Below are 20,793 nucleotides of genomic sequence, written 5' to 3' on the forward strand. Positions count from 1 at the left end.
TTTCCTTTTCACCTCTATTCTCATTGGTTTGGGAGAAAAGGTGAACTTCGCAGCATGCCCTGAAGGTCCAAACTGCAATGTATCAGCTTTAGGCATTGCTGTTACCAAAACTCAGGCTAGCTAAGACTAGTTATACATGTAATATGCAGAGGATATTTTGAAGGATTCTAACTGTTACTATTCTAATTTATATTCCTGTTTTATGTTTTCTTGTAGTGTTACTGGCACTGTACTTTGTGCTTTTGGTGTTTGCTCTGCCATATAGCCATTCAGTAGTGTTGAGGCAACACTATAAAGCAAAAGGAAAGCAAATCAAAACAATTAGAATTACAACTTGCATAAGCTCTAATTAGAATGGCCAAGTAAATGATACTGGTTTGGGACCAATAGGTGTTTAGGATACTGGGGCAGTTGTACTTTCTTCTTGTAAAGAAAATGAGAAACATATGCAAGTTTTCTAAGTTACACAAAAATATTGCCTGCTCTGTTTGTCCTGCAGTTTTGGCTTATTAACAAGCTTTTTCCTTCTCTTTCCTCTTCTCCCCCCACTGCTGAGTAGAAACTACTAATGATGACTATAAAACAGAGGCTGAGCTGAGTTCTCTTGTGAAAAGGTAGCTGCTTGTTCTAAAGGGCACCTGGGGAAGATTCACAAATTTAGCTGTGAATGGAATCTCTCGTGTTGACCCGATCTCCCCAAATGTGTTTGGAGTGTTCACTTGCTCTTTATTTATCCTGGGAAGACTTGAATTTTCTACCGCATAAGAAGATGGCATTTCAGTGGGATTCTCAGGTTTAGCCAAGGCATGTTGCTTTCCTTCTGCTCTTACCCTGCGGAACTGAGCAAGGCATTAGCTTGTCTGGTCTCACCTTTTTTTTCCACTCACCTCTTGAGTCTCGTTATCACTTCTTGTCTTTTACATGAATGCAAAAAAGCGTAGCATCCTCACTCTACATCCATTCTTCTCTCTTTGTTGTAGTGAAAGTGACCTGGAGGAAGTACTGACATTTTACACACACAAAAACAAATCAGCAAGTATCTTCCTAGGAGCAAAATCCACAAGCACAAAACACAGGAACAGCAGTCACCAGGCAGAGAAGCAGCCCCGAGGTGGTAAGTTTTGCAGACAGTTCTGAGATGATGTTGCGAAGACAAATCCAGTTTAACTTCAGTCTGAAAAAAGAACAACCCCTCCATAATGTTATTCAGTTTTGAGGCTGCATATCTTTTTCTTTTTAACTCACTGTTATGTGAAGACTGGGGTAACTGCACTCCTAACTTTGTTGCCTGAAGTGAAATGGAATGAATCTGGACTGGCAATTATGGTGGGTCATGACTGAAATGAAAATGTGCAAACTGAAGCCCATAAGAATTAAAATGAACAGAGAATCCTGAAATCAAAGTAAGGAATGAAAGAAATCAAGGCCTGAATTGTGCTGCCTACAGTGAGCATACTGACTGGAGGGCTGAAACTGTATATTTGAGCCTGATTAGGCATTTCATGGAAGCAGGAACAGTGCCAGACATATATCCAGTACTCCACACTACTATACTTGACAGCTCAATTGTCATCAATAAAGCTGCGTGGTCTACAGGAAATATTGGCAAGAAAGTCTATTATGGCAAGGTTAATTCTGTAGTCTTCTGATGATGATACCACAGTTTGCAATGTTCTACATCCTAACTCCTTGATTTTGTTATAGAGCATCCTGAGGTGGTGGAAAAAATAAAAGGTGATCATCCCAAAAGTTCAGTTGCAGATCTGCCTGCAGAAGGAGCACTAAAAGGCTATAAACCCAAAGAAGTTAAATCAACCTGTAAGTGAACTGGCTTAAATCATCATCAAGAAAAAAAATCAAAGGCATATAGTGTTTTTAATACAGTTTTAAACTAAGGTTGGAACCTTTGGGTTCAAACTGAGAGATTCAAATGCCCAATTTTGGGGAAGATTCTTCAGGTTTTACTTTTAAATGCAGTAGAAGATACTGTAAAGTGGGCACTAGATAAGAGTTAACTGCCTCTCTGTTGGGGGAAGATCTGAATATGGCAGACCTTGAAAGAGGATATTTGTCATGTAGAGCCTTTTCTTGTCTGCTGGTAGATAAGGTTATTTTGGCTTCAGTGTGTCTGAATAGAGGCATATGTGTATTGATATTATCGAAGGATTTAAAAAGCAGCTTTTTCTCATCTAGTGTATTCATTATCTTTCTGTAGTTCCAGAAGGACCCACCTTCTCTTTAAATGCTGAAGTGAAATTACCTCGATGCAGCCGTTCTAGTGCTTCTTCCTCTGTTTCTGGTGCAACATTCCAGAGAAGTACCAGTTCCTGGGTACCGTCTCAGCCTGCAGCCTCTGAAAATTCGCAGGTGGATGGTCACCATTCATTGCCGGCTCCTCCAGTTGCTCCCAGGCTGATTCAGTCCCCACCCCCACTACCCTCCTTGCAGAGCACAGCTTCTGACGGCTCTTCTGTTTTCACAAACTCAGTGTCCAGTGAGACTTGTAGCCTTGCAGGGTTACATCGTTGTCGTCCTGGTAGTTACACCATTGGCCCATTCTCGTCTTTTCAGAGAGCTGCTCAGATCTACAGCCAAAGATTGTCCCGACCATCTTCTGCAAAAGTCGGTGAGTGTTCTGGGATGCATAATAACCTGCTAGTTGAGTACAGAGATGTTCTGGAGTAGGTAAAAATTTTATGTTTCCAGAATTGAATTTTGTTGAATGGTGCTAAATTTCTCACAGGAAGTAGGATTGCAGGATGCAGCCCTTGTTTTGCCAGAGATACCCTTTTATTGACCAGATGAACAGGCAATCATAGAATCATTTAGGTTGGAAGAGACCTTTAAGATCATTAAGTCCAACAATTCCTTCATCAAGTCCTACCAAGTCCCCCACTAAACCATGTCCCTAAAAGCTCCATCTATGTGTCTTAAATACCTCCCTGGATAGTGACTCAGCCGCTTTCCTGTGCAGCTTGTTCCAGTACTTGACAACCCTTTTGGTGAAGAAATTTTTCCTAATATCCAATCTAAACCTTGCCCAGTGCAACTTGAGGCCATTTCCTCTTGTCGTGTCGCTTGTCATTTGGGAGAAGAGGCCAACCCCTACCTCACTACAACCTCCTTTCAGGTAGTTGTAGAGAGTGATAAGGTCTCCCCTCAGTCTTGTGCTTTGAACTCAGCCTTTGAACTTGTTCAGAAAGAGCTGAGAAATTAAATATTGTATATTTTCTTTATTATATTACTGAAATAATTTCACTTTAGTGATTTTAAATGATTTTAGTGATTTTAATATTGTTTTTATTAGCAGAAGCCCTGTCCTCTCTATGTGCTGTTCTTAGTTCTTTGGCTGTCTATCAAGCATAGAAATCTTGTAATGAAACCTTGTAGGTGTTGAATACTTAAGAAGTGTGTCAAGACCTCCAAAAAAGAAAGATCTGAATGACTCGTTACTGAAACTCATTCTCTAGGATGTTTCAGCACTGCCATATCCAAGAGTATCCTAAAACCACGATTTAGAGACTTCTAATCTATCATGCTGGGGTAGAACACAGTTGAGCAATGCAAATTTAGAGTGTAAGGAATGTGAAGGGTAGAAGAAACTGTAGGAATTTGGGTGCAGACTTTAATCTATTTGGAAAGTTTTGGGAACCACATATAGGCTAAGAGCTTGGTCCTGATGATACCTAATTTTTTGTATTTTGAATGATGGTATGTATTTGTTTTAGGTTGTGTGTCAGGGTCAGCACATGTTCACTAGGGTTGCTATATATAATAACAACAGAATCACAGAATACGTAGAGTTGGGAGGGACCCACAAGGATCATCAAGTCCAACTCCTGGTCCTGTACAGGACCAACCCTGAGAGTCACACCACGTGCCTGAGAGTATCATCCAAACACTTCTTGAACTCTGGCAGGCTTGGTGCTGTGACCACTTCCCTGGGGAGCCTGTTCCAGCACTCAACTACCCTCTTGGTGAAGAACCTTTTTCTAATACCCAACCTAAACCTCCCCTGACACAACTTCAGGCCGTTCCCTCGGGTTCTGTCACTGGTCACCACAGAGAAGAGATCAGTGCCTGCCTCTCCTCTTCCCCTCAGGAGGAAGTTGAAGACTGTGAGCTTTCTGGCATTAAAATAAATTTTACTTCCCAGTTGAACAGCTTACTTGAAGAGATCCATTTGCCTTTAGGAAAAACATTATAGATTTAACTTAGGTAACACCAGCCAGTGTTCTCTGGAATTGGGTGCTACTAGATATATTATAATGAAGGGAATACAGGTCTGGAGTTGATAATTGCTCATAGAGTCAATACCCATGAAGAATAGAGGTATTCTGTATTCTTCCTAGTGGCATATCTGCTTTTATGTCTCTGCGATCAGCAGGCTGAGTCTGACATACCGCTGGGTAAGCATATCAAAATGTTTGTTTGATAGGTTTGTGCCATCGCAGTTCAAGTGGGCAGCGTGTGGGCTCAGCCAGGATGCAAAAAGAAGCTGAATATACTTCTTCCCAGAGCAAATGTCATGGCCCCAGTATGGCAGCAGCAGAACTGCAGCAGCTGACAGAAAAGCAAGCAGCCTGTCAGTATTCCCCACCAAGCCACGTCAGTCTCCTTACACAGCAGGTATGTAAGCACTAAAGCTGGAGTCCCTGTGCAAGAGAGAAGTTTGTTGCAGGCTTCTGTGTCAGCACTGGGCTGGGATGAGACATGCTGTAAGGAGTAAATCTCATGAAAATTGATTTCTGTCATCTTGTTGTTTTGAAGTGTTTACAGTAACCAAAATTTTAATTTTCTGTGAGATTACAAGAATGTTGCTGAAGTCCTTTTATAGGAGAAAGTGAGACTGAGCAGAGAATTAGAAAATATGTTATAAAAATGAAATCCATGCCTTGTCTTGTTAAACAATAAACCCAAGTCTTTTCAGATTTGGGCTTCCATGCAATTTGCTTCCTCATTGCTCCAGTGTGTCATCACAGTGCTGGGAATGAAAGTCTGCAGAATGGGTTCTGATGTAAATTCTATATTCCAATAACATTATAAAGACATAATGAAGTACTTACTAACATGGGAAATGATAATTCTTTTGTTAAATGTGGTGATATATATCAAACTTACATTGAGTTCTGGTAGAATTCCACTTAGTTTCATATTTCTTTTTGAGTTATGTCCTAAATGGCTGCACACGTAGACCTTTTTTTCTTCATAAAATACTGTAGTTGTGCTCGTCATAGGTGTTCAAGTTGGACATTTCTTAGTTAATTAAGCTGCCAACTGGAGATTCTCCAGAATAGGCATTTTGCCTTGGAAAATAATTTTTTTTCTCTTTATCTGCTAGAGAAAAACAATTTAAATGTCTTTGTTCTAATTCTTTGGTTTTGGAAGTATTGTTTTAAATTTATGTTTTGCTAAGTTTTCTGAGGCATGTTTAATAGTTGCAACAGCTGCTGCTATTTGCTTCTTTTTGCTTCTTTCAATTTTATTGATATATGTTTGGATTTTTAATATCTGGTTAAATGATTGGCAGTATGTTTATTTCAAAATGTGGGATGCATTTATAACTCTAGGAAGCTGAATGATTTTTCTTTGCAGATAGGTCTTCACCTTTTAACGGATAAGTCACAAAAGCACAGCCCCTTCATGTTGATGGACTCAGCAGAGAATGTGAGCACTGAATATACTAGTGATGCTGAGGACTGATCTTGTACCAGGCCAGATCCTATTTAGGCAAATTGTTCTTGTTCGCTTGTCCGGTAATACTCAGAGCTGTCAGTCTGGTTCTCAGCTGGTTTTAAGTTAAAGTTTGTTGATAAAACTATTCGAAGAAACTTGGTAGTGAAACATTTTCATTCAGGAAATGCTGACTTGTTGAAAGCTAAATATATGATGGAAACTGCCTCCACGGATAAAAGTTAGTATCTAAACAAATATTTGGGAAAAAATTTGAAATTTGTCTGTTTCGTTTCAGTCTTTTCAGAAAGGAACTTTTAAAAATAAATTCGTGGACTTTTTCCCTAAAACCATTCATTACCCGTTCTGCTTTGGTTTCTTAGGTCTATCTGGAGAAACCAAGGAGTCTTCTTGCAGCCATTTGTGTAGCTATTAAATGATTTTTAAACTTCTCTATTCCTACTATGGCTATTTGCTGCTAGTTAAATTAGAAAGAATAGAAAGGGGAATTCAGAGAGGAATTCACAAAGCTCTGCATGGGAAGGACAGTGTAGCTTCCTGGGCACAGCTGTTTTGAGTGACAAAGGAACATATTCCACTGGCAACTGAAACCTGTTTAGCTGTCAGTCAGGCAATCAGTGTAGGTGTACTATCAGCGGAGGGGATAGAGACAGATTGTGCTAAGACCAATATGATCAACAAAATGTCCGTTTATTACAAGAAGGATACTCATTATTTACTGCTTCTACATCCCGACGCATGATCACCTCTTCTACAGTATTGGGTACATAAGAAAAACATACTTTGTTGTCCAGTGCTAACTGGACTACAACAGGTGTCCATATGATCTTGAGGGCACACGTTTACCCTCTTGAAACTCCACCTTCACCTTGGCACTGATCCTCCTTTGTTCTAACTTCAAGGGCTGAAGCCATGTTAGCTACGCAGTTTCTTTTACTGTTTGTGCTTTAGCTATGCCAAGACAAGGCCTACAGAAATGCAGAGGAAATTGTGCACACGCAATCTTTGTTCTCCCAACAGTATACTCAAGTCTGAAACAGGCTATGAAGTACAGGGATAGCTCTGGAAATATGTTGATTATAGTAAATGTGTCTGCATTGCTTTTTGCTTCTAAGTTCTTCCAAGATATTAACCACAGAAGAAGTGGGAAATGTGTAGTAGGAGAATGGAGGTGCTAATTCCCTTCTTTGTGACAAGCAAACAATAGACACCTCAGCTCCTACTAGACATTGTAGGTTTTCTGACTGATATATTTTGTGTTTGACTATGCAGTGTTTTTACAGGCTTTGGTTCAGTAGTGAAATATAGAAACATGGCTTGGGTTGCATTTGTCATCTTCTGTCATCATGAAAAAGATCCATGTAGAAAGGAATTCATGAGTCAATGAAAAGTTTAGAGCTGGAGTTCTGTCTGACAATGAGTTTCCTTCCTGAACCTGTGTCCTTTCATTTCTAGACTTCTGCTCTCTACTGTGGTTCTCCTGGCCATGTTTTTTAAATGATTCCTTTGGAGAAATGAAATCTGAAGCTTGTTTAGTATGAAAATTCAGATTCAGTTGAGGACAGTTTTTAAGGCAATCTGCCTCTTCAGTACAGAATTTATGGCACATAGTAATTCTAAGCTGAGACCATTATTTTAGTCACACTTGAAAAAGCAGTGTTTTAAAAAGTTCAGATGTAGCTGCAAAGCCTGATGGACATAACTAACGCATACAAGTTACTACTTGTGCTTTTTTTTTTAACCTAGATGCATTCTACTCTTCTGTCATCAAAGAGTCATTCTGATTACTTTTTTCATCCAGCCTGACTTTTAAAGCCTGTTTTGCAACAAGGACCAAGGGATTTTGTGAGAAGACAGGGCTGCCATGACACTGAAGGGCAATAAGAGGTATCGGCGTACAATAAAAGCATAATAGTATGACAGCAAGTACCTCTACAGGAAAAACTGGAGGACCCAAGCAAGGCTTGGGCTTATTGTTGAGGGACCTGGAACCAGGACACCTGGTTTTGAGCTACTAGGCATGGGTGTGGATTTGAAGCAGAGAGATTGAATAAACAGAAATGCAGGTATTGCAGAGTAGGCTGGCAGTTTGGAAGGTGATTTGCAGAATGATAGATATCATGGATTTGGGCAGACCAGGATTTGGTCTGAACCAGGAAGGGGAAAATGGAGGCAGAAAAGACAGAAACATGTGATAGAGGATTTAGTAAACAGCTAGAGGGAATGGGGAAGTCAAAAGACTGTTGGTCTGGGCTGAAAGGGGGAAAGGCTTGAGATGGGAGTTTTTGGGGATTCTGGGTTATGAAACACTGGTGGCTTTGGGACAAGACAATTAAGGGATTGAAAACTGAGAGAAGGTGAGAGATAGGTCTCGTAACCAGGTGACTTAAACAGGGCACTACTCTCCTATGCATTTCTAGACAGGAGATTCTGAATTGTTGTTTTCCCCCTTTTCAGTCCTCTGTTTACACCACTTGAAATATGATAGTATTTTTAAAAAAGCATTCTAAAATAAATTGGTGTGAAGATGATCCCTGGAAGAGAACATTACTTACCTAAATAATAAAAATAGTACAATTGTTTAAAACCATTCCAGAAACTTGGAGTTAGTTCGCTTTGTTTGTAAGTGCCTGTATGAAAGGGACTTGATATTTCAATTTAATTATGTTTCATGATAAGATTAGGATCATTTATTTGAAGGGGTATATGACTTGAAAATACTGCTGTTGCTGTAGGGTGTGTTTCTTTTCAAAGGGCAAGAACTATGTAAGAGTTGAATGTCTTTGTCTGTGCCTTGGTTCCCTTTGTTGTGCCCAGATTTTGGGGGCTGGAGTGCTCTGAATGCATACCTTCTTCCAAGAGCAGCTGGGAAGCTTGTTTTCCATTCCCATTTTTGTGAGAATTGCTTCTGGTATCCATGCACTAGTGTAGGTCTCTGGGGTTCCCAGGAATGTAGCCTCAGCAGTTGTGCTTGGAATGATGTTGTCATTCTGGCTGGGACTCCACCTCTGTCCCTCTCCAATCTCTGCTGTTCTTCACTGTTCCCTTCCCATGTCCAAAGCACCTGTTTTATATTTCCTCTCTTACACTCTTGTTTTTTAGCCTCTATATTAAATTAGTTTATTATTTATTTATTTTTATTGATAGATTTTTATTAGTTATTGATATTATATTATTATTGACTGCCGAAATGTTGATGTTCAAAGGCAAAATTTTAAGTGTAAGTGTCTGATGGAGTTTGAATAAGATGTTTAAAATCTGTCCTCTTAAGAAAACAAGATTTTTGTGATTACATCAGCTTTCTGTCTTGACAGCCTTCTCCATTCACTTCTGAAACACCAGATGGGAACTTCACACTGATACTCAGAATGTGCAATTCTTAGTATATGGGAGATGGAGATGGTAGGAAGCTAAAGCTTTCCTGATGTGTGGTTTTGTTCCATTGTACTCAATTTTCAGTCCTCACAAAGCGTATGAGAACATTTTGCCTTTAATTTGTGTTTTTAAAAAATATTTTCCATTATATTGTATGAAATGTCATTAGTGCATCCTCATTCTTGCAACCTGGAGAAAACAAGAGTGCCTTCACAGTGATATACAATAGAAAAATTGATGTAGAGTCCTTAAGAATCATTATTTAATTCCTTTGTATCACTGTACAATGCCTTACTGCCCAGTTGCAGGAATGAATGAGAGATGAATAGAGAGAAAAGTGGAGTAGTATTATTCTATCTTAGACTAGAAAAGGAGAAGTTGTTTGGGTAACTTCTGTAGCTGTCTTTAATGGTAAGAGCAGAAAAGATGTTGCCTTAAGGACACATTTGAGTATGACAATCTTCAGTTATGTTATGAAGGATATGGTCTGTATCATGACCAGTGCTATTCAGTGTCTTCATCAGTGACACAGTGGCATCAGGTGCACCCTCAGCAGGATGGCCATCCAGAGGGACCTGGACAAGCTTGAGGAGTGGGCATATGGGAATCTTGTGAGACTTAACAAGACTAAGTACAAAGTGCTGCACCTGGATCAGGGCAACCCCTGGTATCAATACAGGCTGGAGGATGAACAGATAGAGGGTGACCCTGCCGAGAAGGACTTGGGAGTGCTGGTAGGGTGAGAGGCTGGACATGACCTGGCAATGTGCACTTGCAGCCCAGAAAGCCGATTGTGTCCTGGGCTGCATCAAAAAAAGTGTGGGCAGCAGGTCCAGGGAGATCATTCTGCCCCTCTGCTCTGCTCTGTGAAACCCCACCTGGAGTAGTGTGTCCAGCTCTGGGGTCCCCAGCACAGGAAGGACATCAGTCTGTTGGAATGAGTCCAGAGGAAGGCCACCAAGATGATCAGAGGGATGAAGCACCTCTCCTGTGAAGACAGGCTGAGAGAGTTGGGATTGTTCAACCTGGAGAAGAGAAGGCTCTGAGGTGACTTTATTTTGGCCTTCAGTACCTAAAAGGTGTCTACAGGACAGCTGGAGAGAGACTTTTTACAGGGACACGTAGTGATAGGACAAGGGGGAATGGCTTCGAACTTGACACTTGATATTAGAAATTCTTTACTGTAAGGGTGTTGAGACACTGGAAGAGATTCCCAGAGAAATTGTGGATTCTCCATCCCTGTAAGAGTTCGAGGACAGGTTGGATAGGACCCTCTGAGCAATCTGCTCTAGTGGAAGGTATCCCTGCCCACGCTGGTAGAGGCTGGAACTAAATGATCTTTATGGTCCCTTCCAGCCCAAATGATACTATGATATTATGATAAATATTCAGCATTAAAAATTAATGTGTACACTGTAGTGTCTAGGGAGAGAATTTATTGTTAAATATAGCTGTTAACAATGAATGTTAGCTTTTACTTCTGAGGAATTTTATTCAATTACATTTATTTAAAACCACAGGTTTATGATGTTTCTGTGATTACATAAAATCTATAGTAAATCTGAGATTATGACAACAGTGGGAGTTATGTACCTCTATCCATAACATATCTTTCAAACACTGCCTAATTTTTGCCTAAATTATGCACCAGCTAACTGTGGTACTCCACAGCATCCAGAAATAGAAAGGTGTGCCTCTAGTTAACTGCCTGGTATGTCTGGGAGCAAGCAACACAGAATCTCTATCGAAAATGTGCCTTTGAGGATCCAGCATTAACCTGGTAAGTCTGTGGCTGAGTAGGATGATAAGGAGGTATCTGATCTCAAAAGGTCGTAAGAAAATGAGTAAGAAAGAGAAAGCCCGTGTTGAAATTCCTTGTTTTGACTACATTAGCCTTAATTATAGTATGTTCTTGGCTGTTTTGTGAAAGATGTTAAGTGCATAGAAGTGCAAGATCCATAAGAGTCTTTCAGTTGAGGGGTAAAATCAAGTGGAGTTCAACATATCTGCTCTAAGCTGCTGCTTAGCCAGTCAGAATGTATATATTAATTAGCAGTGAACAAGAGTCTAATTTGGAACTTGCTGCAATGTGTACTGCTTCTTGCTTGTAAGTTAGGAGGATGTGGGGAGGAAAGATCTTGAAGATATCATAGGCAGCAGACTTGTGAATGATGTGGTTATTTGCCAGGGAGACATGTGGCAGTGCCATAGGAAATCAGATTTCTTTAAATATGCCATTGATAGATTAATTTATTATTGCAGTGAGAATACAGTCTAGGTCTATAGAAAAATAAATTTGGAGGATGGGGGCATTAGAGGTACTAAATAATTTCTTTTGCATTATTTTTCACTGTAGTAGGTAAAGAGGAGATACATTTTCTTGCCAGGTAATGAAATTAAGCTCCTAGTAAAAAAAAAAAAAAAAGAAAAAAATGCTTTGTGAGATTTCTATGGCTGGATGGTATACATTCAGGAGTTCAGAAACACAACAGTGAAGTGGCAAAGTTTCTGCTGAAAGGTGCAATCAGTCATAAAGCTGGTATATAGGACAGAAAGGCCACATGTGCCTTTCTGTAATAAGGATCCTAAAGTTTCCTATAAATTAAAGTAATGAGTCTTGCTCCACTAGGAGATATATATTAAATAGAAATAGAATTTGAATTCACAGAGATAAACGTAAGTTGGGGGAAAAAACCCAAACAAAACAAACAAAATACCCTAACCCAAAACACCCAACCCATGTCTTATCTATTAGAATTCTTTGAACTGAGAAAAATAACATCCAGTGGAACTATTGCAACTTTTTAAAAAGTTTTTTACAACTTTAGCAAGGACTGTTAAGCCAGCAAGGTGTCTGGAAAGTTTTATTACAGATCAAAAAAAAAAACCAGAAAACAAACAAAAGAGTAACTAGTCAGTTTGCTACACTGCAAGTGGCTAACTGAAGATACAGAATACAGAATGTACATGGAGTGTAAAATTAAATGTTTGAAAGGAGGAGGTTCGCAAGGACTGACATTTTATTACCTAAAGAATGAAAATAAAAACAAGTTGTTGCAAGGTGATATGGAGTGTGAATTTACAGTAGATTAACTACTCTATAGTGTTCATCCATGTGAACACATGCTTGTGCAGCTCGTGTTTGCTACATGAGATAGCTCGTTGTCCTTCATTATAATGTGGGCTGCAAGAGTCCTGTGTTCAATGACTGTGAAGTTAGGGGTGTGCTATAAACTCAGACTTGAGCCTACCTCCTGGTAATTTGTCAGTACATCTGTGTTCTTTTGTTGATTATTATTAGTAAAACTAAGAGAAATTTAATAGCTTCATTAATTGGACAAGACACTGGCAGATGAAGTTCAACGTTTACAAATAGTATGACAATCAATAATTTTAGCCACTTAAATGACTAATCTAAAGCTTATTTCTTTAGGAAAGAAAAAATGAATTTTATTTTGGAAAGCTCAGTGGAGATACCTGTTCTAAGTCAAGCAGTAAAGGCAGCAAACAAAAGTTTTTAATTGTTTAAGGAACAGGATAAGAAATAGTATGTAATTGTGTAAGCATGAATTACATAACCTCCCTTTAAAAACTGTTTTCAATTCTGGTTGCCATTCCTTAAGTGAACTCGGGGAAAAATAACTGGGATTCACAGATGAATGACTGCAACAATCAACTGCAAAATGAAATTTTAATGAGGAAGTGAAAATAAGTTTGTTTAGGGAGGAGATGGGCATGAAGGACTTATACCAAGCAGTGGAAGACAAGGTAAATAAAGTTGATTTTATTCATGTTTCTTATAATAAGAAGGGGATATTCAGTTTAGTAGGAAGATACTGAAATAAAAAATGATAATAAAAGTGAATAGTTATTGTCACAGAATATACTTACCTTCTGAAACTCCCTGCAACAGGATACCATTAAGGCTGAAAACTTAACAGGCTGTAGTTACCTCAAACAGAATAATGAGCATTTTGCAAATGATAAGTCCCTAGGTTTTAACATACAGAAATAACAAATTCATTTTCCTTATCAATAAAATGTTTCGGTTAGATGCATGGAAGCTTAAATTTCTTCCATCTTCTGAGATATGTCAGATGGGATAGCGAGTTTGCTGGGCTGTTGCTCTGAACTGACCTTTTATCTTGTATACTGAAGAACATGGGCTATGCTGCTGCTTCCATATTTGAGAATTTTTTTTGCTACACTGCTTTAGTGTAGTCAAGCTAAGTATTTTCTTTATGGCAAGTGGGTTACTGAGACACTTGTGATTAAATCAGTATCTGAAATTAGTGATTTCCCTAGTTATGTCAATCAAATGATTGCTAATTATTTTTGCAGAGCGCTGATGTGTTTGTCAGTATGTGTAGTGATTCACCCGCAGTGTTGTCAGCATGTTAACAATACAAGTTTTCAATTGTCCTGAAATTTTGTTGCTCAGTTTGCCAGTTACCCTGCATGAGCCTAAGATGGCAACAGTACAGGTGGAGAATCAAGGCAGGTACATTGGTGTTGAGCTGGGGAATGAGACCTGAAGATACAGTTTTGTAAGCCCCTTTCATTGGATAGGGACTTAATTGCCTTTCTTGCCTTCATTTGTGATCTAGGGATCTTACTGGCTAACTATGTGACTTCTGGACAGCTGAACTACGGGGGTGTTTTTTTGCTTGTACTTACTGTTAGCTGCTGGCTTTTCATGATGGATAGATGGAGGAAGACTGTGACCAAAATCATCCAGGCTACTTTTCTCTCTGCTGTGTTTCTTACCAAGCCTTAATTCTAACGTCTAAATTTTAAATTTCATGTATGTTTAGCATAAAATATTTCCATGTGCTTGCACTGCAGGACTTTCTACAGAGAGGACATTAAAATGCACAGCGTGTGTGTAGATCTAGAGCCAGGTGGCTGGATCCTGGATACATATGGGTTTTTTCTTTGTGAATAGCATGCTACTTCTCTGTGAAGTATGCTGTAAGGTAAAAAGAAGGTTTTCTTCTGCAATGCTATATCTGTGTGAGGTCTGTATCACTTCCTGGTGGGGAGGGCTACAGTTGATATCTACCAGGCTATAGTACTTTGTAGTTATTAATGCTAGTGAACTGAAGAATGTGTTGAATTGGCCAGCTTCACCAGGAGGAGGAGGAAGAGAAGGAGGGGAAACGTGGTAGGAATTCTGACCCTCTCTGTGAGGGAGAGTGTGAGATTTCAGGTCCCAGCTATCATCAGGAATAGCTCCAGTTCTTGCAGTTGAGGAGTTTAATCACAGGGATAACATCAGACCACCCAGGCAAACGCTATACAGAGCTGCCTCCATCTCTGCTATGCAAACAGTCAGTACCCAAGATCCAGCAGCCAGGATTTCTGCAAACATACTGACAGATCCATAGGAGGATGGGGCGCTTATCTTATTGTATGGTTTTTATTTGGACAGAAGGTTGAAATTAGCAAGAAGCAGATGAGTTTACTAAACCTTAGGACCAGGGAGAGGGAGTGAGGAAGAATTGAAAGGAACGCTTTATGGTGTCCTGTGGAAATGTGCCACAGGAATCCCAAAATAACGAGCTTCATCATGTTAAACATCAGCTATGACAATATTGGAAGCCACACCACTCCTCATTTACCTGTCTTTGCACAGTGTGGTACCCTGGCCTGCCTTATCCTCAACAGAAGAAAAGTGCCACAAAGCAAACTGCCAGTCTGCCAAAACACACTGTACAGGACCCAGTGGATATCAGCTCTTTCATGTCTAGAGCTGAACAGCATAACGTGGTGACTGCAACAAGACCAATAAACTCAGGGTGCAGCAAATACTTACAGGAATTTGGTGGGGATGCTTTCCCACTGAGGTGCTGTGTTTTGGGTTTTTTTCAGTGATAAGCCCTTGCTTTGACTCAACCCACTTTACCTGCATCTTAATCAGATTATTTTCCTTATATAACCATTTCATTGGTTTTTACCCTTCCACTGATGGAGAGGAAGGGAAGTGTAAAATAAAAAGGCATCTTACTGTAGGAAGAGGAGCAAGAGGCAGGACATAAAGTCTGAGGGGCATTCTTCTCCTCTTGTTCACATACCTCTGTACTGGTGTAGGGCCCCATCCCCTTCTCACCCCAGCTGTTCACACAGAAGCTGGAATTACTTTTAGTACTACTAATTTGTAGCATCAGCAGTAATGTAACCATCTCAGCAGAGGCTGTAGGAAGTGAAAATATCAATGTAGTTTCTGCAGTGCTCAAATTGAACCCCTTTTGCTCTGAGGCTCCAAAGGGAATAGGAGGAGAGAGTTTTGTTGTTATACAGCAACATCTGTAGATAGTCACCAAACAGGCCAGGCTGAGCAGCTAGAACTCTTGTTGGGAAAGATTACACCCTGATCATCAAACTTCTGGCAGGATTGTGCCTTATAAAAATCACTTCCACTGGGAAGTTCTGAGACAGAGAGTGTCTAAATGAAAGCCTGACTTTTTCAGGAGAAGGAAGAGGGGAGTTCAGCCATCCACAACAGCAGCGCTAACTTGGGTTTTCTTTTTTCATTGTTAAGTGGATGCATATGCTGGAGACACTACAAAGGAATTTGCAAGTTTGTCAGGTTTCCCAGGAATGTCTCTGGCAGGTCTTTGTCTGGAACATTTTCTGGAGACTGGAACACTTGTGCTCTGTATGCATATGTATATCCTGTAAGCTGGTAGGCTCAGAGAGCAGAGAAGGAATGTCACAGGCCTTTGGCCAGATCAGCCTTGGTAAACACACAGATTTCACACTTCCTAGCCTGCTAGCCCCAGTTCTTCTCTTCTGGCTGGTTCCTCCTGCAAATTTAAGTCTGTACTTAAAATGAGGGTGCTTTAGTAAGGGGTATGGTCAGCAAGATGGCCTGGGTAACAAAAAGGTGGTTCTAGAAAGATCTGTATTGCGTGGTTTCTTCACAGAATTTGTAGTGGGATATTTTGTGCCACTATTCAGACAGTGATTGTGTGTGTGTTTTATTTATGGTTTGGGGTTTCCTTTGCCTCTTAAGAGAGAGTGGTGTTTATTTCCCATACTGGGATGGCCTTCAGTATCTTGTTGCATTAAGGAAGGCAAGGCAGCTGGACTGTTTCCAGTAGTACTGGCAGACCTGTGTGCTGTGTTAGACCAAGTCATGCTAGCCTGCGCTAGATCACAGATGTAGACAGGAGCTCTGTGGTAAAGCCAAGAAAATACAACATACAGTGGGGAGAGAAGAGATTAACAGTGAGTATTTATACTGTTATAGCATCTAGTCATAGTCATCTCTGAAGGCAGAAAAATATAACTGAAAGAATAAAGCAAAATTCTCTTTCTTTCCTTTTTTTTTTTTTTTCTTTTTTACAAATGGCAAGTTCTTAGCTCTTCCTCTTTGTTCAAAATTTTACTGATCTTGAAAGCCTTAGATGTATCTGTCTGAGGAAGGCTTGACTATAGTGATAAGGAAGTGACTATCAACTACAGTGGTAAGGAAGCCAGGTAATGAAAGAAAAAACACATTTCATTTACAAGCTATTGGAAAAGATGGCATTGCTGGATGAACAATAAGTAATAAAATGGAGAATTAGGGATTGACTGAAGGGTTCTTGAGGGAGTCAGACTGGGTAAACATATGGATACATGTGCAGAGAGAGCACATGTGTAGAAATAGATCAAAGGGCTAAGGAAAACAACACATTACAAATGTTGAGACATTTTTGCACATTTTCAGTTTTCAGGTGGAATGGTTCCCTCTTTGAGCTTATGATGCAGTGTCATCTTGTCCTGTCTGACACATCAAAACTTTAAGATTCTGGTCTGGTCATAAGGTAGAGTAGCAGTGATCTTATGTGCATCTTACCATGATCCTTGTCCAATCTTTCTTTAAACAAAAAAGTTTCTTAATAAACTGTTCATTTATATATACCTTTGAAACTTGTTGATAGGTTACATTGTGCTGAAAACTTTGTCTTCTCCCGTTTCTGACTGTGAACTTTTTATCATTTTGAAGGTTTTTTTGGAAGAGACAAAAAATTACTGCATTCTTTTGGCATACCTCTTAGCCTTGATGTTTGAGATATGGCTTGAACTCTGGAAATCTTTTCCTCCTCACTAGTCAGAAAGATCCAAATGGAAATGTGAGATGTGTGAACTGGAGGGGATGCAAGTGTGTCTCCAAGTAAGAGAAATGATCTTAGACTCTGTAGTTTTTTTTAGATCTCGAATCCCCAGCACTTTATAGGCATATGACTGGCTTCTGCCAGAAAAATGCTAAAACTGCCAACCTGGGGAGGGTCAAGTAGGCAATTTTTGTAGTGTACTGCTTGCTCAGTGTTGTAACACATAGTCCAGTGAAAGTCAGGATCTGCTGTTCAGGATGTTGGTAATGAAAATTTAAGTAACTTTTTCACTGCCTGCCAATAGGGGCAGAGTAACAACTTCTAGTGATGATGTGTCAACCTATTCATCCTGGTTGACTCCCGTAAACTAGCAAGAGAAACACTCAGGCTTTCGGGAGGCTTATCCTGAATCTGTGGAGGCTGATCTGTAGCACTAGTTATTGGTTGTGGGGTTTTTTTGGTCATTGTTATAATTCACTGATTTAGCTTCTTTGAACCATTAGAGAAGATCAAAAAGAAAATGCTAACTTTATTATAGAAACAAGATTATTGAATACGATCATGGAAACTCTGGAAGGACTAGTATAATGTAGATCAGAAAAGTTAAAGATATTAAGCTCTTCTTCTGACTCTTCCTTGTGATTGCAGTCATTAACTTACCTTGTAACACTTAAAAATAAATGTAAAAAGGTGTCTTGGTTTGAAACAGTTTGGAGAAGCAGAGACCTCAAAAAGAAGTCTCAGATTCAATACCTCTGGTTTCTCCAGTACAGAGAGAGAGATACCAAATATGCCCAGGTGTAAGTGAAAAAATAACTCTGTACCAAGATGAATGCTAATAACAATACTGATAAAACTGAGTTAAACCAACTGATGAGGAGGAACTTCCCGAGCCCCACCCACCAGACCAAATCGAGATGGCGGCTGGTCTCTTCCACCTGGAAGAAAACCACAGCCACAGGACAGAGACAAGATGGCTGCCCTTCTATGTGGTTTGCCTCCCCATGCCTGGGAATCCTGTCAGGAAAGTTGGAGAGTCAGCGCTGGCAGGAAGTGGCTGCAGTGCCGGTACAGGCAGTTGGGGCAGGACTGCAGACCCCCCAGGTGACTGGAAGGACCGGCAAGACACCCGTTGGATCCACAACAAGACTTGGTTGTTGCAATTTCGATGTTTATTGGTTGAAGTGGTGGTTGCAGTCTGGATCCATCAAGGTGATGGTAGAAGCCTCAAAACTGTTATATACACTCAGGTTCAGGTAGGAATGCCTCCAATACCTCCCCTGGAGCAGGGAGTTTTGCATTGGATGATGTAATACTGTGAGTGGGATACTAGGGAGTCTTTGACACTTTCTAAGATTTTGCAGGTGAGTCCATTATGGCTTGTCAACAAGAGATAAATACCTTCAGGCTTGGTGTGAATGTTTGGGGGTTATCACAGCTGAGTAATCTATGTAAGGAAAAAGAAGCACTACCCCACCTCTTAGGGTTTGCTTCTTTCCTTATCTTGTTTAACGGGCAGTTTGTAGGCTGAGGTGTTGGATGTGCACGTCTTCAGCCCCTGGCCTGGGTGGCCACTCTGGACATTGTTAGCAAAGCACACTGCTGATTGAGCCATGAGCACCAATAGTCCAGTCTCTTACAGCACCTGGGCGGTCACTGCAGGTGGTCCAATGCTTGAGTGAGTGAATCACTAGCAGTTCAGTCTCTTTAAAGAAGGCAAAACACCAAAAAGGCATATTAGGAGGAAAAAGAAAAGGTGGATACCAGAATTTTTGTGTAATCCAGGACAAAATGTATTTTAGCATTATGCAATAATGTGTCTTTTGGCTTATTAGCATTCTACTGAACTAAGTATAACATTGCATATATGTGCTGTTTCTAACACAGGGCTCTATTTATTGATATGGCTGTGACAACCCTGTTTCTTTGTGTTATATGTTAAATAGAAGTACATTAAGTGGGCTTTTCTCCTTCTGTGAGAACTCTTTGGTATTTACTATCCCATGATGTTCTTTTGTCAGCATGTTCTTTTCAGCTTCTGATGGTTTTGCTGTCCCAGACAGTTTAAAAATTGTGGCAAAACTTTATGAATCTTTCTGTCTTGAGAGGTGTTAGCTGTGTATTGTCTTGCCTTTTATAGACTCCATGAAGAATGCATTCATGTGAGGAGAGATGTTTGAAAATAGGGATGCTTGAAGTGTGCACTGCAGCATGCACAGGTCTCCTGTCACACTGTCAGTGTCAGGAAAAATACTCTAAACTCCATTGCTGCTAATGAGGAACAGGAGAGTTTGAACCCATCTTGTTGCAACTCAGTGTGAAAAATAACTTTATTCTTGTAGATCCACACTAATAACCACCTTCTCTGTTGAGCTCGCTAGCCTGACTTTCTAGGGTTTAGGGGTATTTTTTTAATTCGTTTGTTTTTTGCTCCATTGTTACAATTTCTGAAGCTACAAGCTCTTCTTTATGGCTCTTTTGGTCCAGGTGCTATACATTACCTTCTTTTACACCAAAATACCAACTGATTTGTTGCTAAGTATTTGCCTCTGTGAAGGGAATAATGCAGTTCCATCAAGTGCACAGGAAGACTAGAAAATGAAGCCCCTGCTGACCACGGATGTGTTGGGGGTGTCTCAGCAATACTTCAATGCAACATCCTGGCAAGCTAATTATAGCAGCTGAAATGTTTCAGTGCATGGCATAGTAACAAGCAGTAACACCCGTCTGGCTGGACTGGTTGCACTGGCTGCAGCTAAACCTTGCTGGTATTCGCTCTCTCATTCTGAATCCCTTGCCTGTGTTTAATCTGCTGTACTTTAAACACCTGTCTATCTGGAATGTGTGAAATGGCCCTACTACCCATGGGAAGCTATTTGCTCACCTGCTTTGCTTAGAGAGACAGCTTTCAAATAAACAATGATACAATATTAGAGAGGAAAGCATGTAAGCGTGTCACAATAATAGAGCAGGACTGAGGCCGTAATTCATCAGACTAAATGCATCTTAGTATCAAGATGATGAGAAGAGAAAATGTTAGCAAAGTTGTGATCGTTGTTGCTGACAAGCTAAGAATTGTATATAACCTGTTTAATTTACCATGTTGCCCTCTGTGTTTGCATCATTACAATTCTTGCTTCTTTTCAGACAATAAACTCTTTGTAGCCAGCAACTGTCATTGTTAGGTATTTGTATAGTGCCTGGCACAATCAGAACTAAACCTAAATTGAAGCTTTCTGTTATTGCAATGTAGAAACTTAAAATTTTAATTAAATTCTACAGAACACAACAACGTTTAAGGGTGAGGTATGGGCACCAAAATGACAGCTAATGCTGTTTTCCATATAAGGTGGATAACACTGCCATTACTAAGCTTGCCTGATATGTCCCACTGTAAGATCTTGTCTTAAATTAATTGTAGTGTTCTGAAACATCATCTATTTGGATTCATATTTTCTATGTTTATTGTTCAGTGTTCAGAACACTTCAGGCAAGATGAAGTATTCCAGACAAAACCAAGGCTGGATTAAAAAAAATATTTTATGCATTTTAATATCTGCAGAACTTTTAGTTTAAATCTCTGGATCTCCCATGCTTTGAAATAGCAATTTGGAATTTAAAA

At 39.9% G+C, this 20,793-nt stretch overlaps 1 protein-coding gene across 14 annotated transcripts in view; it reads left to right on the plus strand.

The window, feature by feature from the left end:
* Nucleotides 1–20,793, plus strand: part of TTLL5 (tubulin tyrosine ligase like 5) — a 137,777-nt gene that overhangs the window by 60,317 nt on the left and 56,667 nt on the right. For 13 of the 14 annotated variants that reach the window (XR_005566592.1, XR_003540519.2, XR_003540520.2 and 10 more), the window contains 4 exons: nucleotides 981–1,114; nucleotides 1,705–1,818; nucleotides 2,216–2,626; nucleotides 4,439–4,629. Coding sequence is in view for 11 of the 14 variants with exons in the window: in XM_027720031.2 (XP_027575832.1) it covers nucleotides 981–1,114; nucleotides 1,705–1,818; nucleotides 2,216–2,626; nucleotides 4,439–4,629 (850 nt within the window). In the remaining 3 variants the exon portion in view is untranslated. Of the gene's footprint in view, nucleotides 1–980; nucleotides 1,115–1,704; nucleotides 1,819–2,215; nucleotides 2,627–4,438; nucleotides 4,630–5,595; nucleotides 5,767–20,793 lie in introns of those variants that run through there. The other variant, XM_039389687.1, reaches the window with a different exon arrangement.

The sequence above is a fragment of the Pipra filicauda genome, unplaced genomic scaffold, assembly GCF_003945595.2.
Source record: "Pipra filicauda isolate LSUMZ 115617 unplaced genomic scaffold, ASM394559v2 scaffold75_size2874737_pilon, whole genome shotgun sequence".
Classification (NCBI taxonomy): Eukaryota; Metazoa; Chordata; class Aves; order Passeriformes; family Pipridae; genus Pipra; species Pipra filicauda.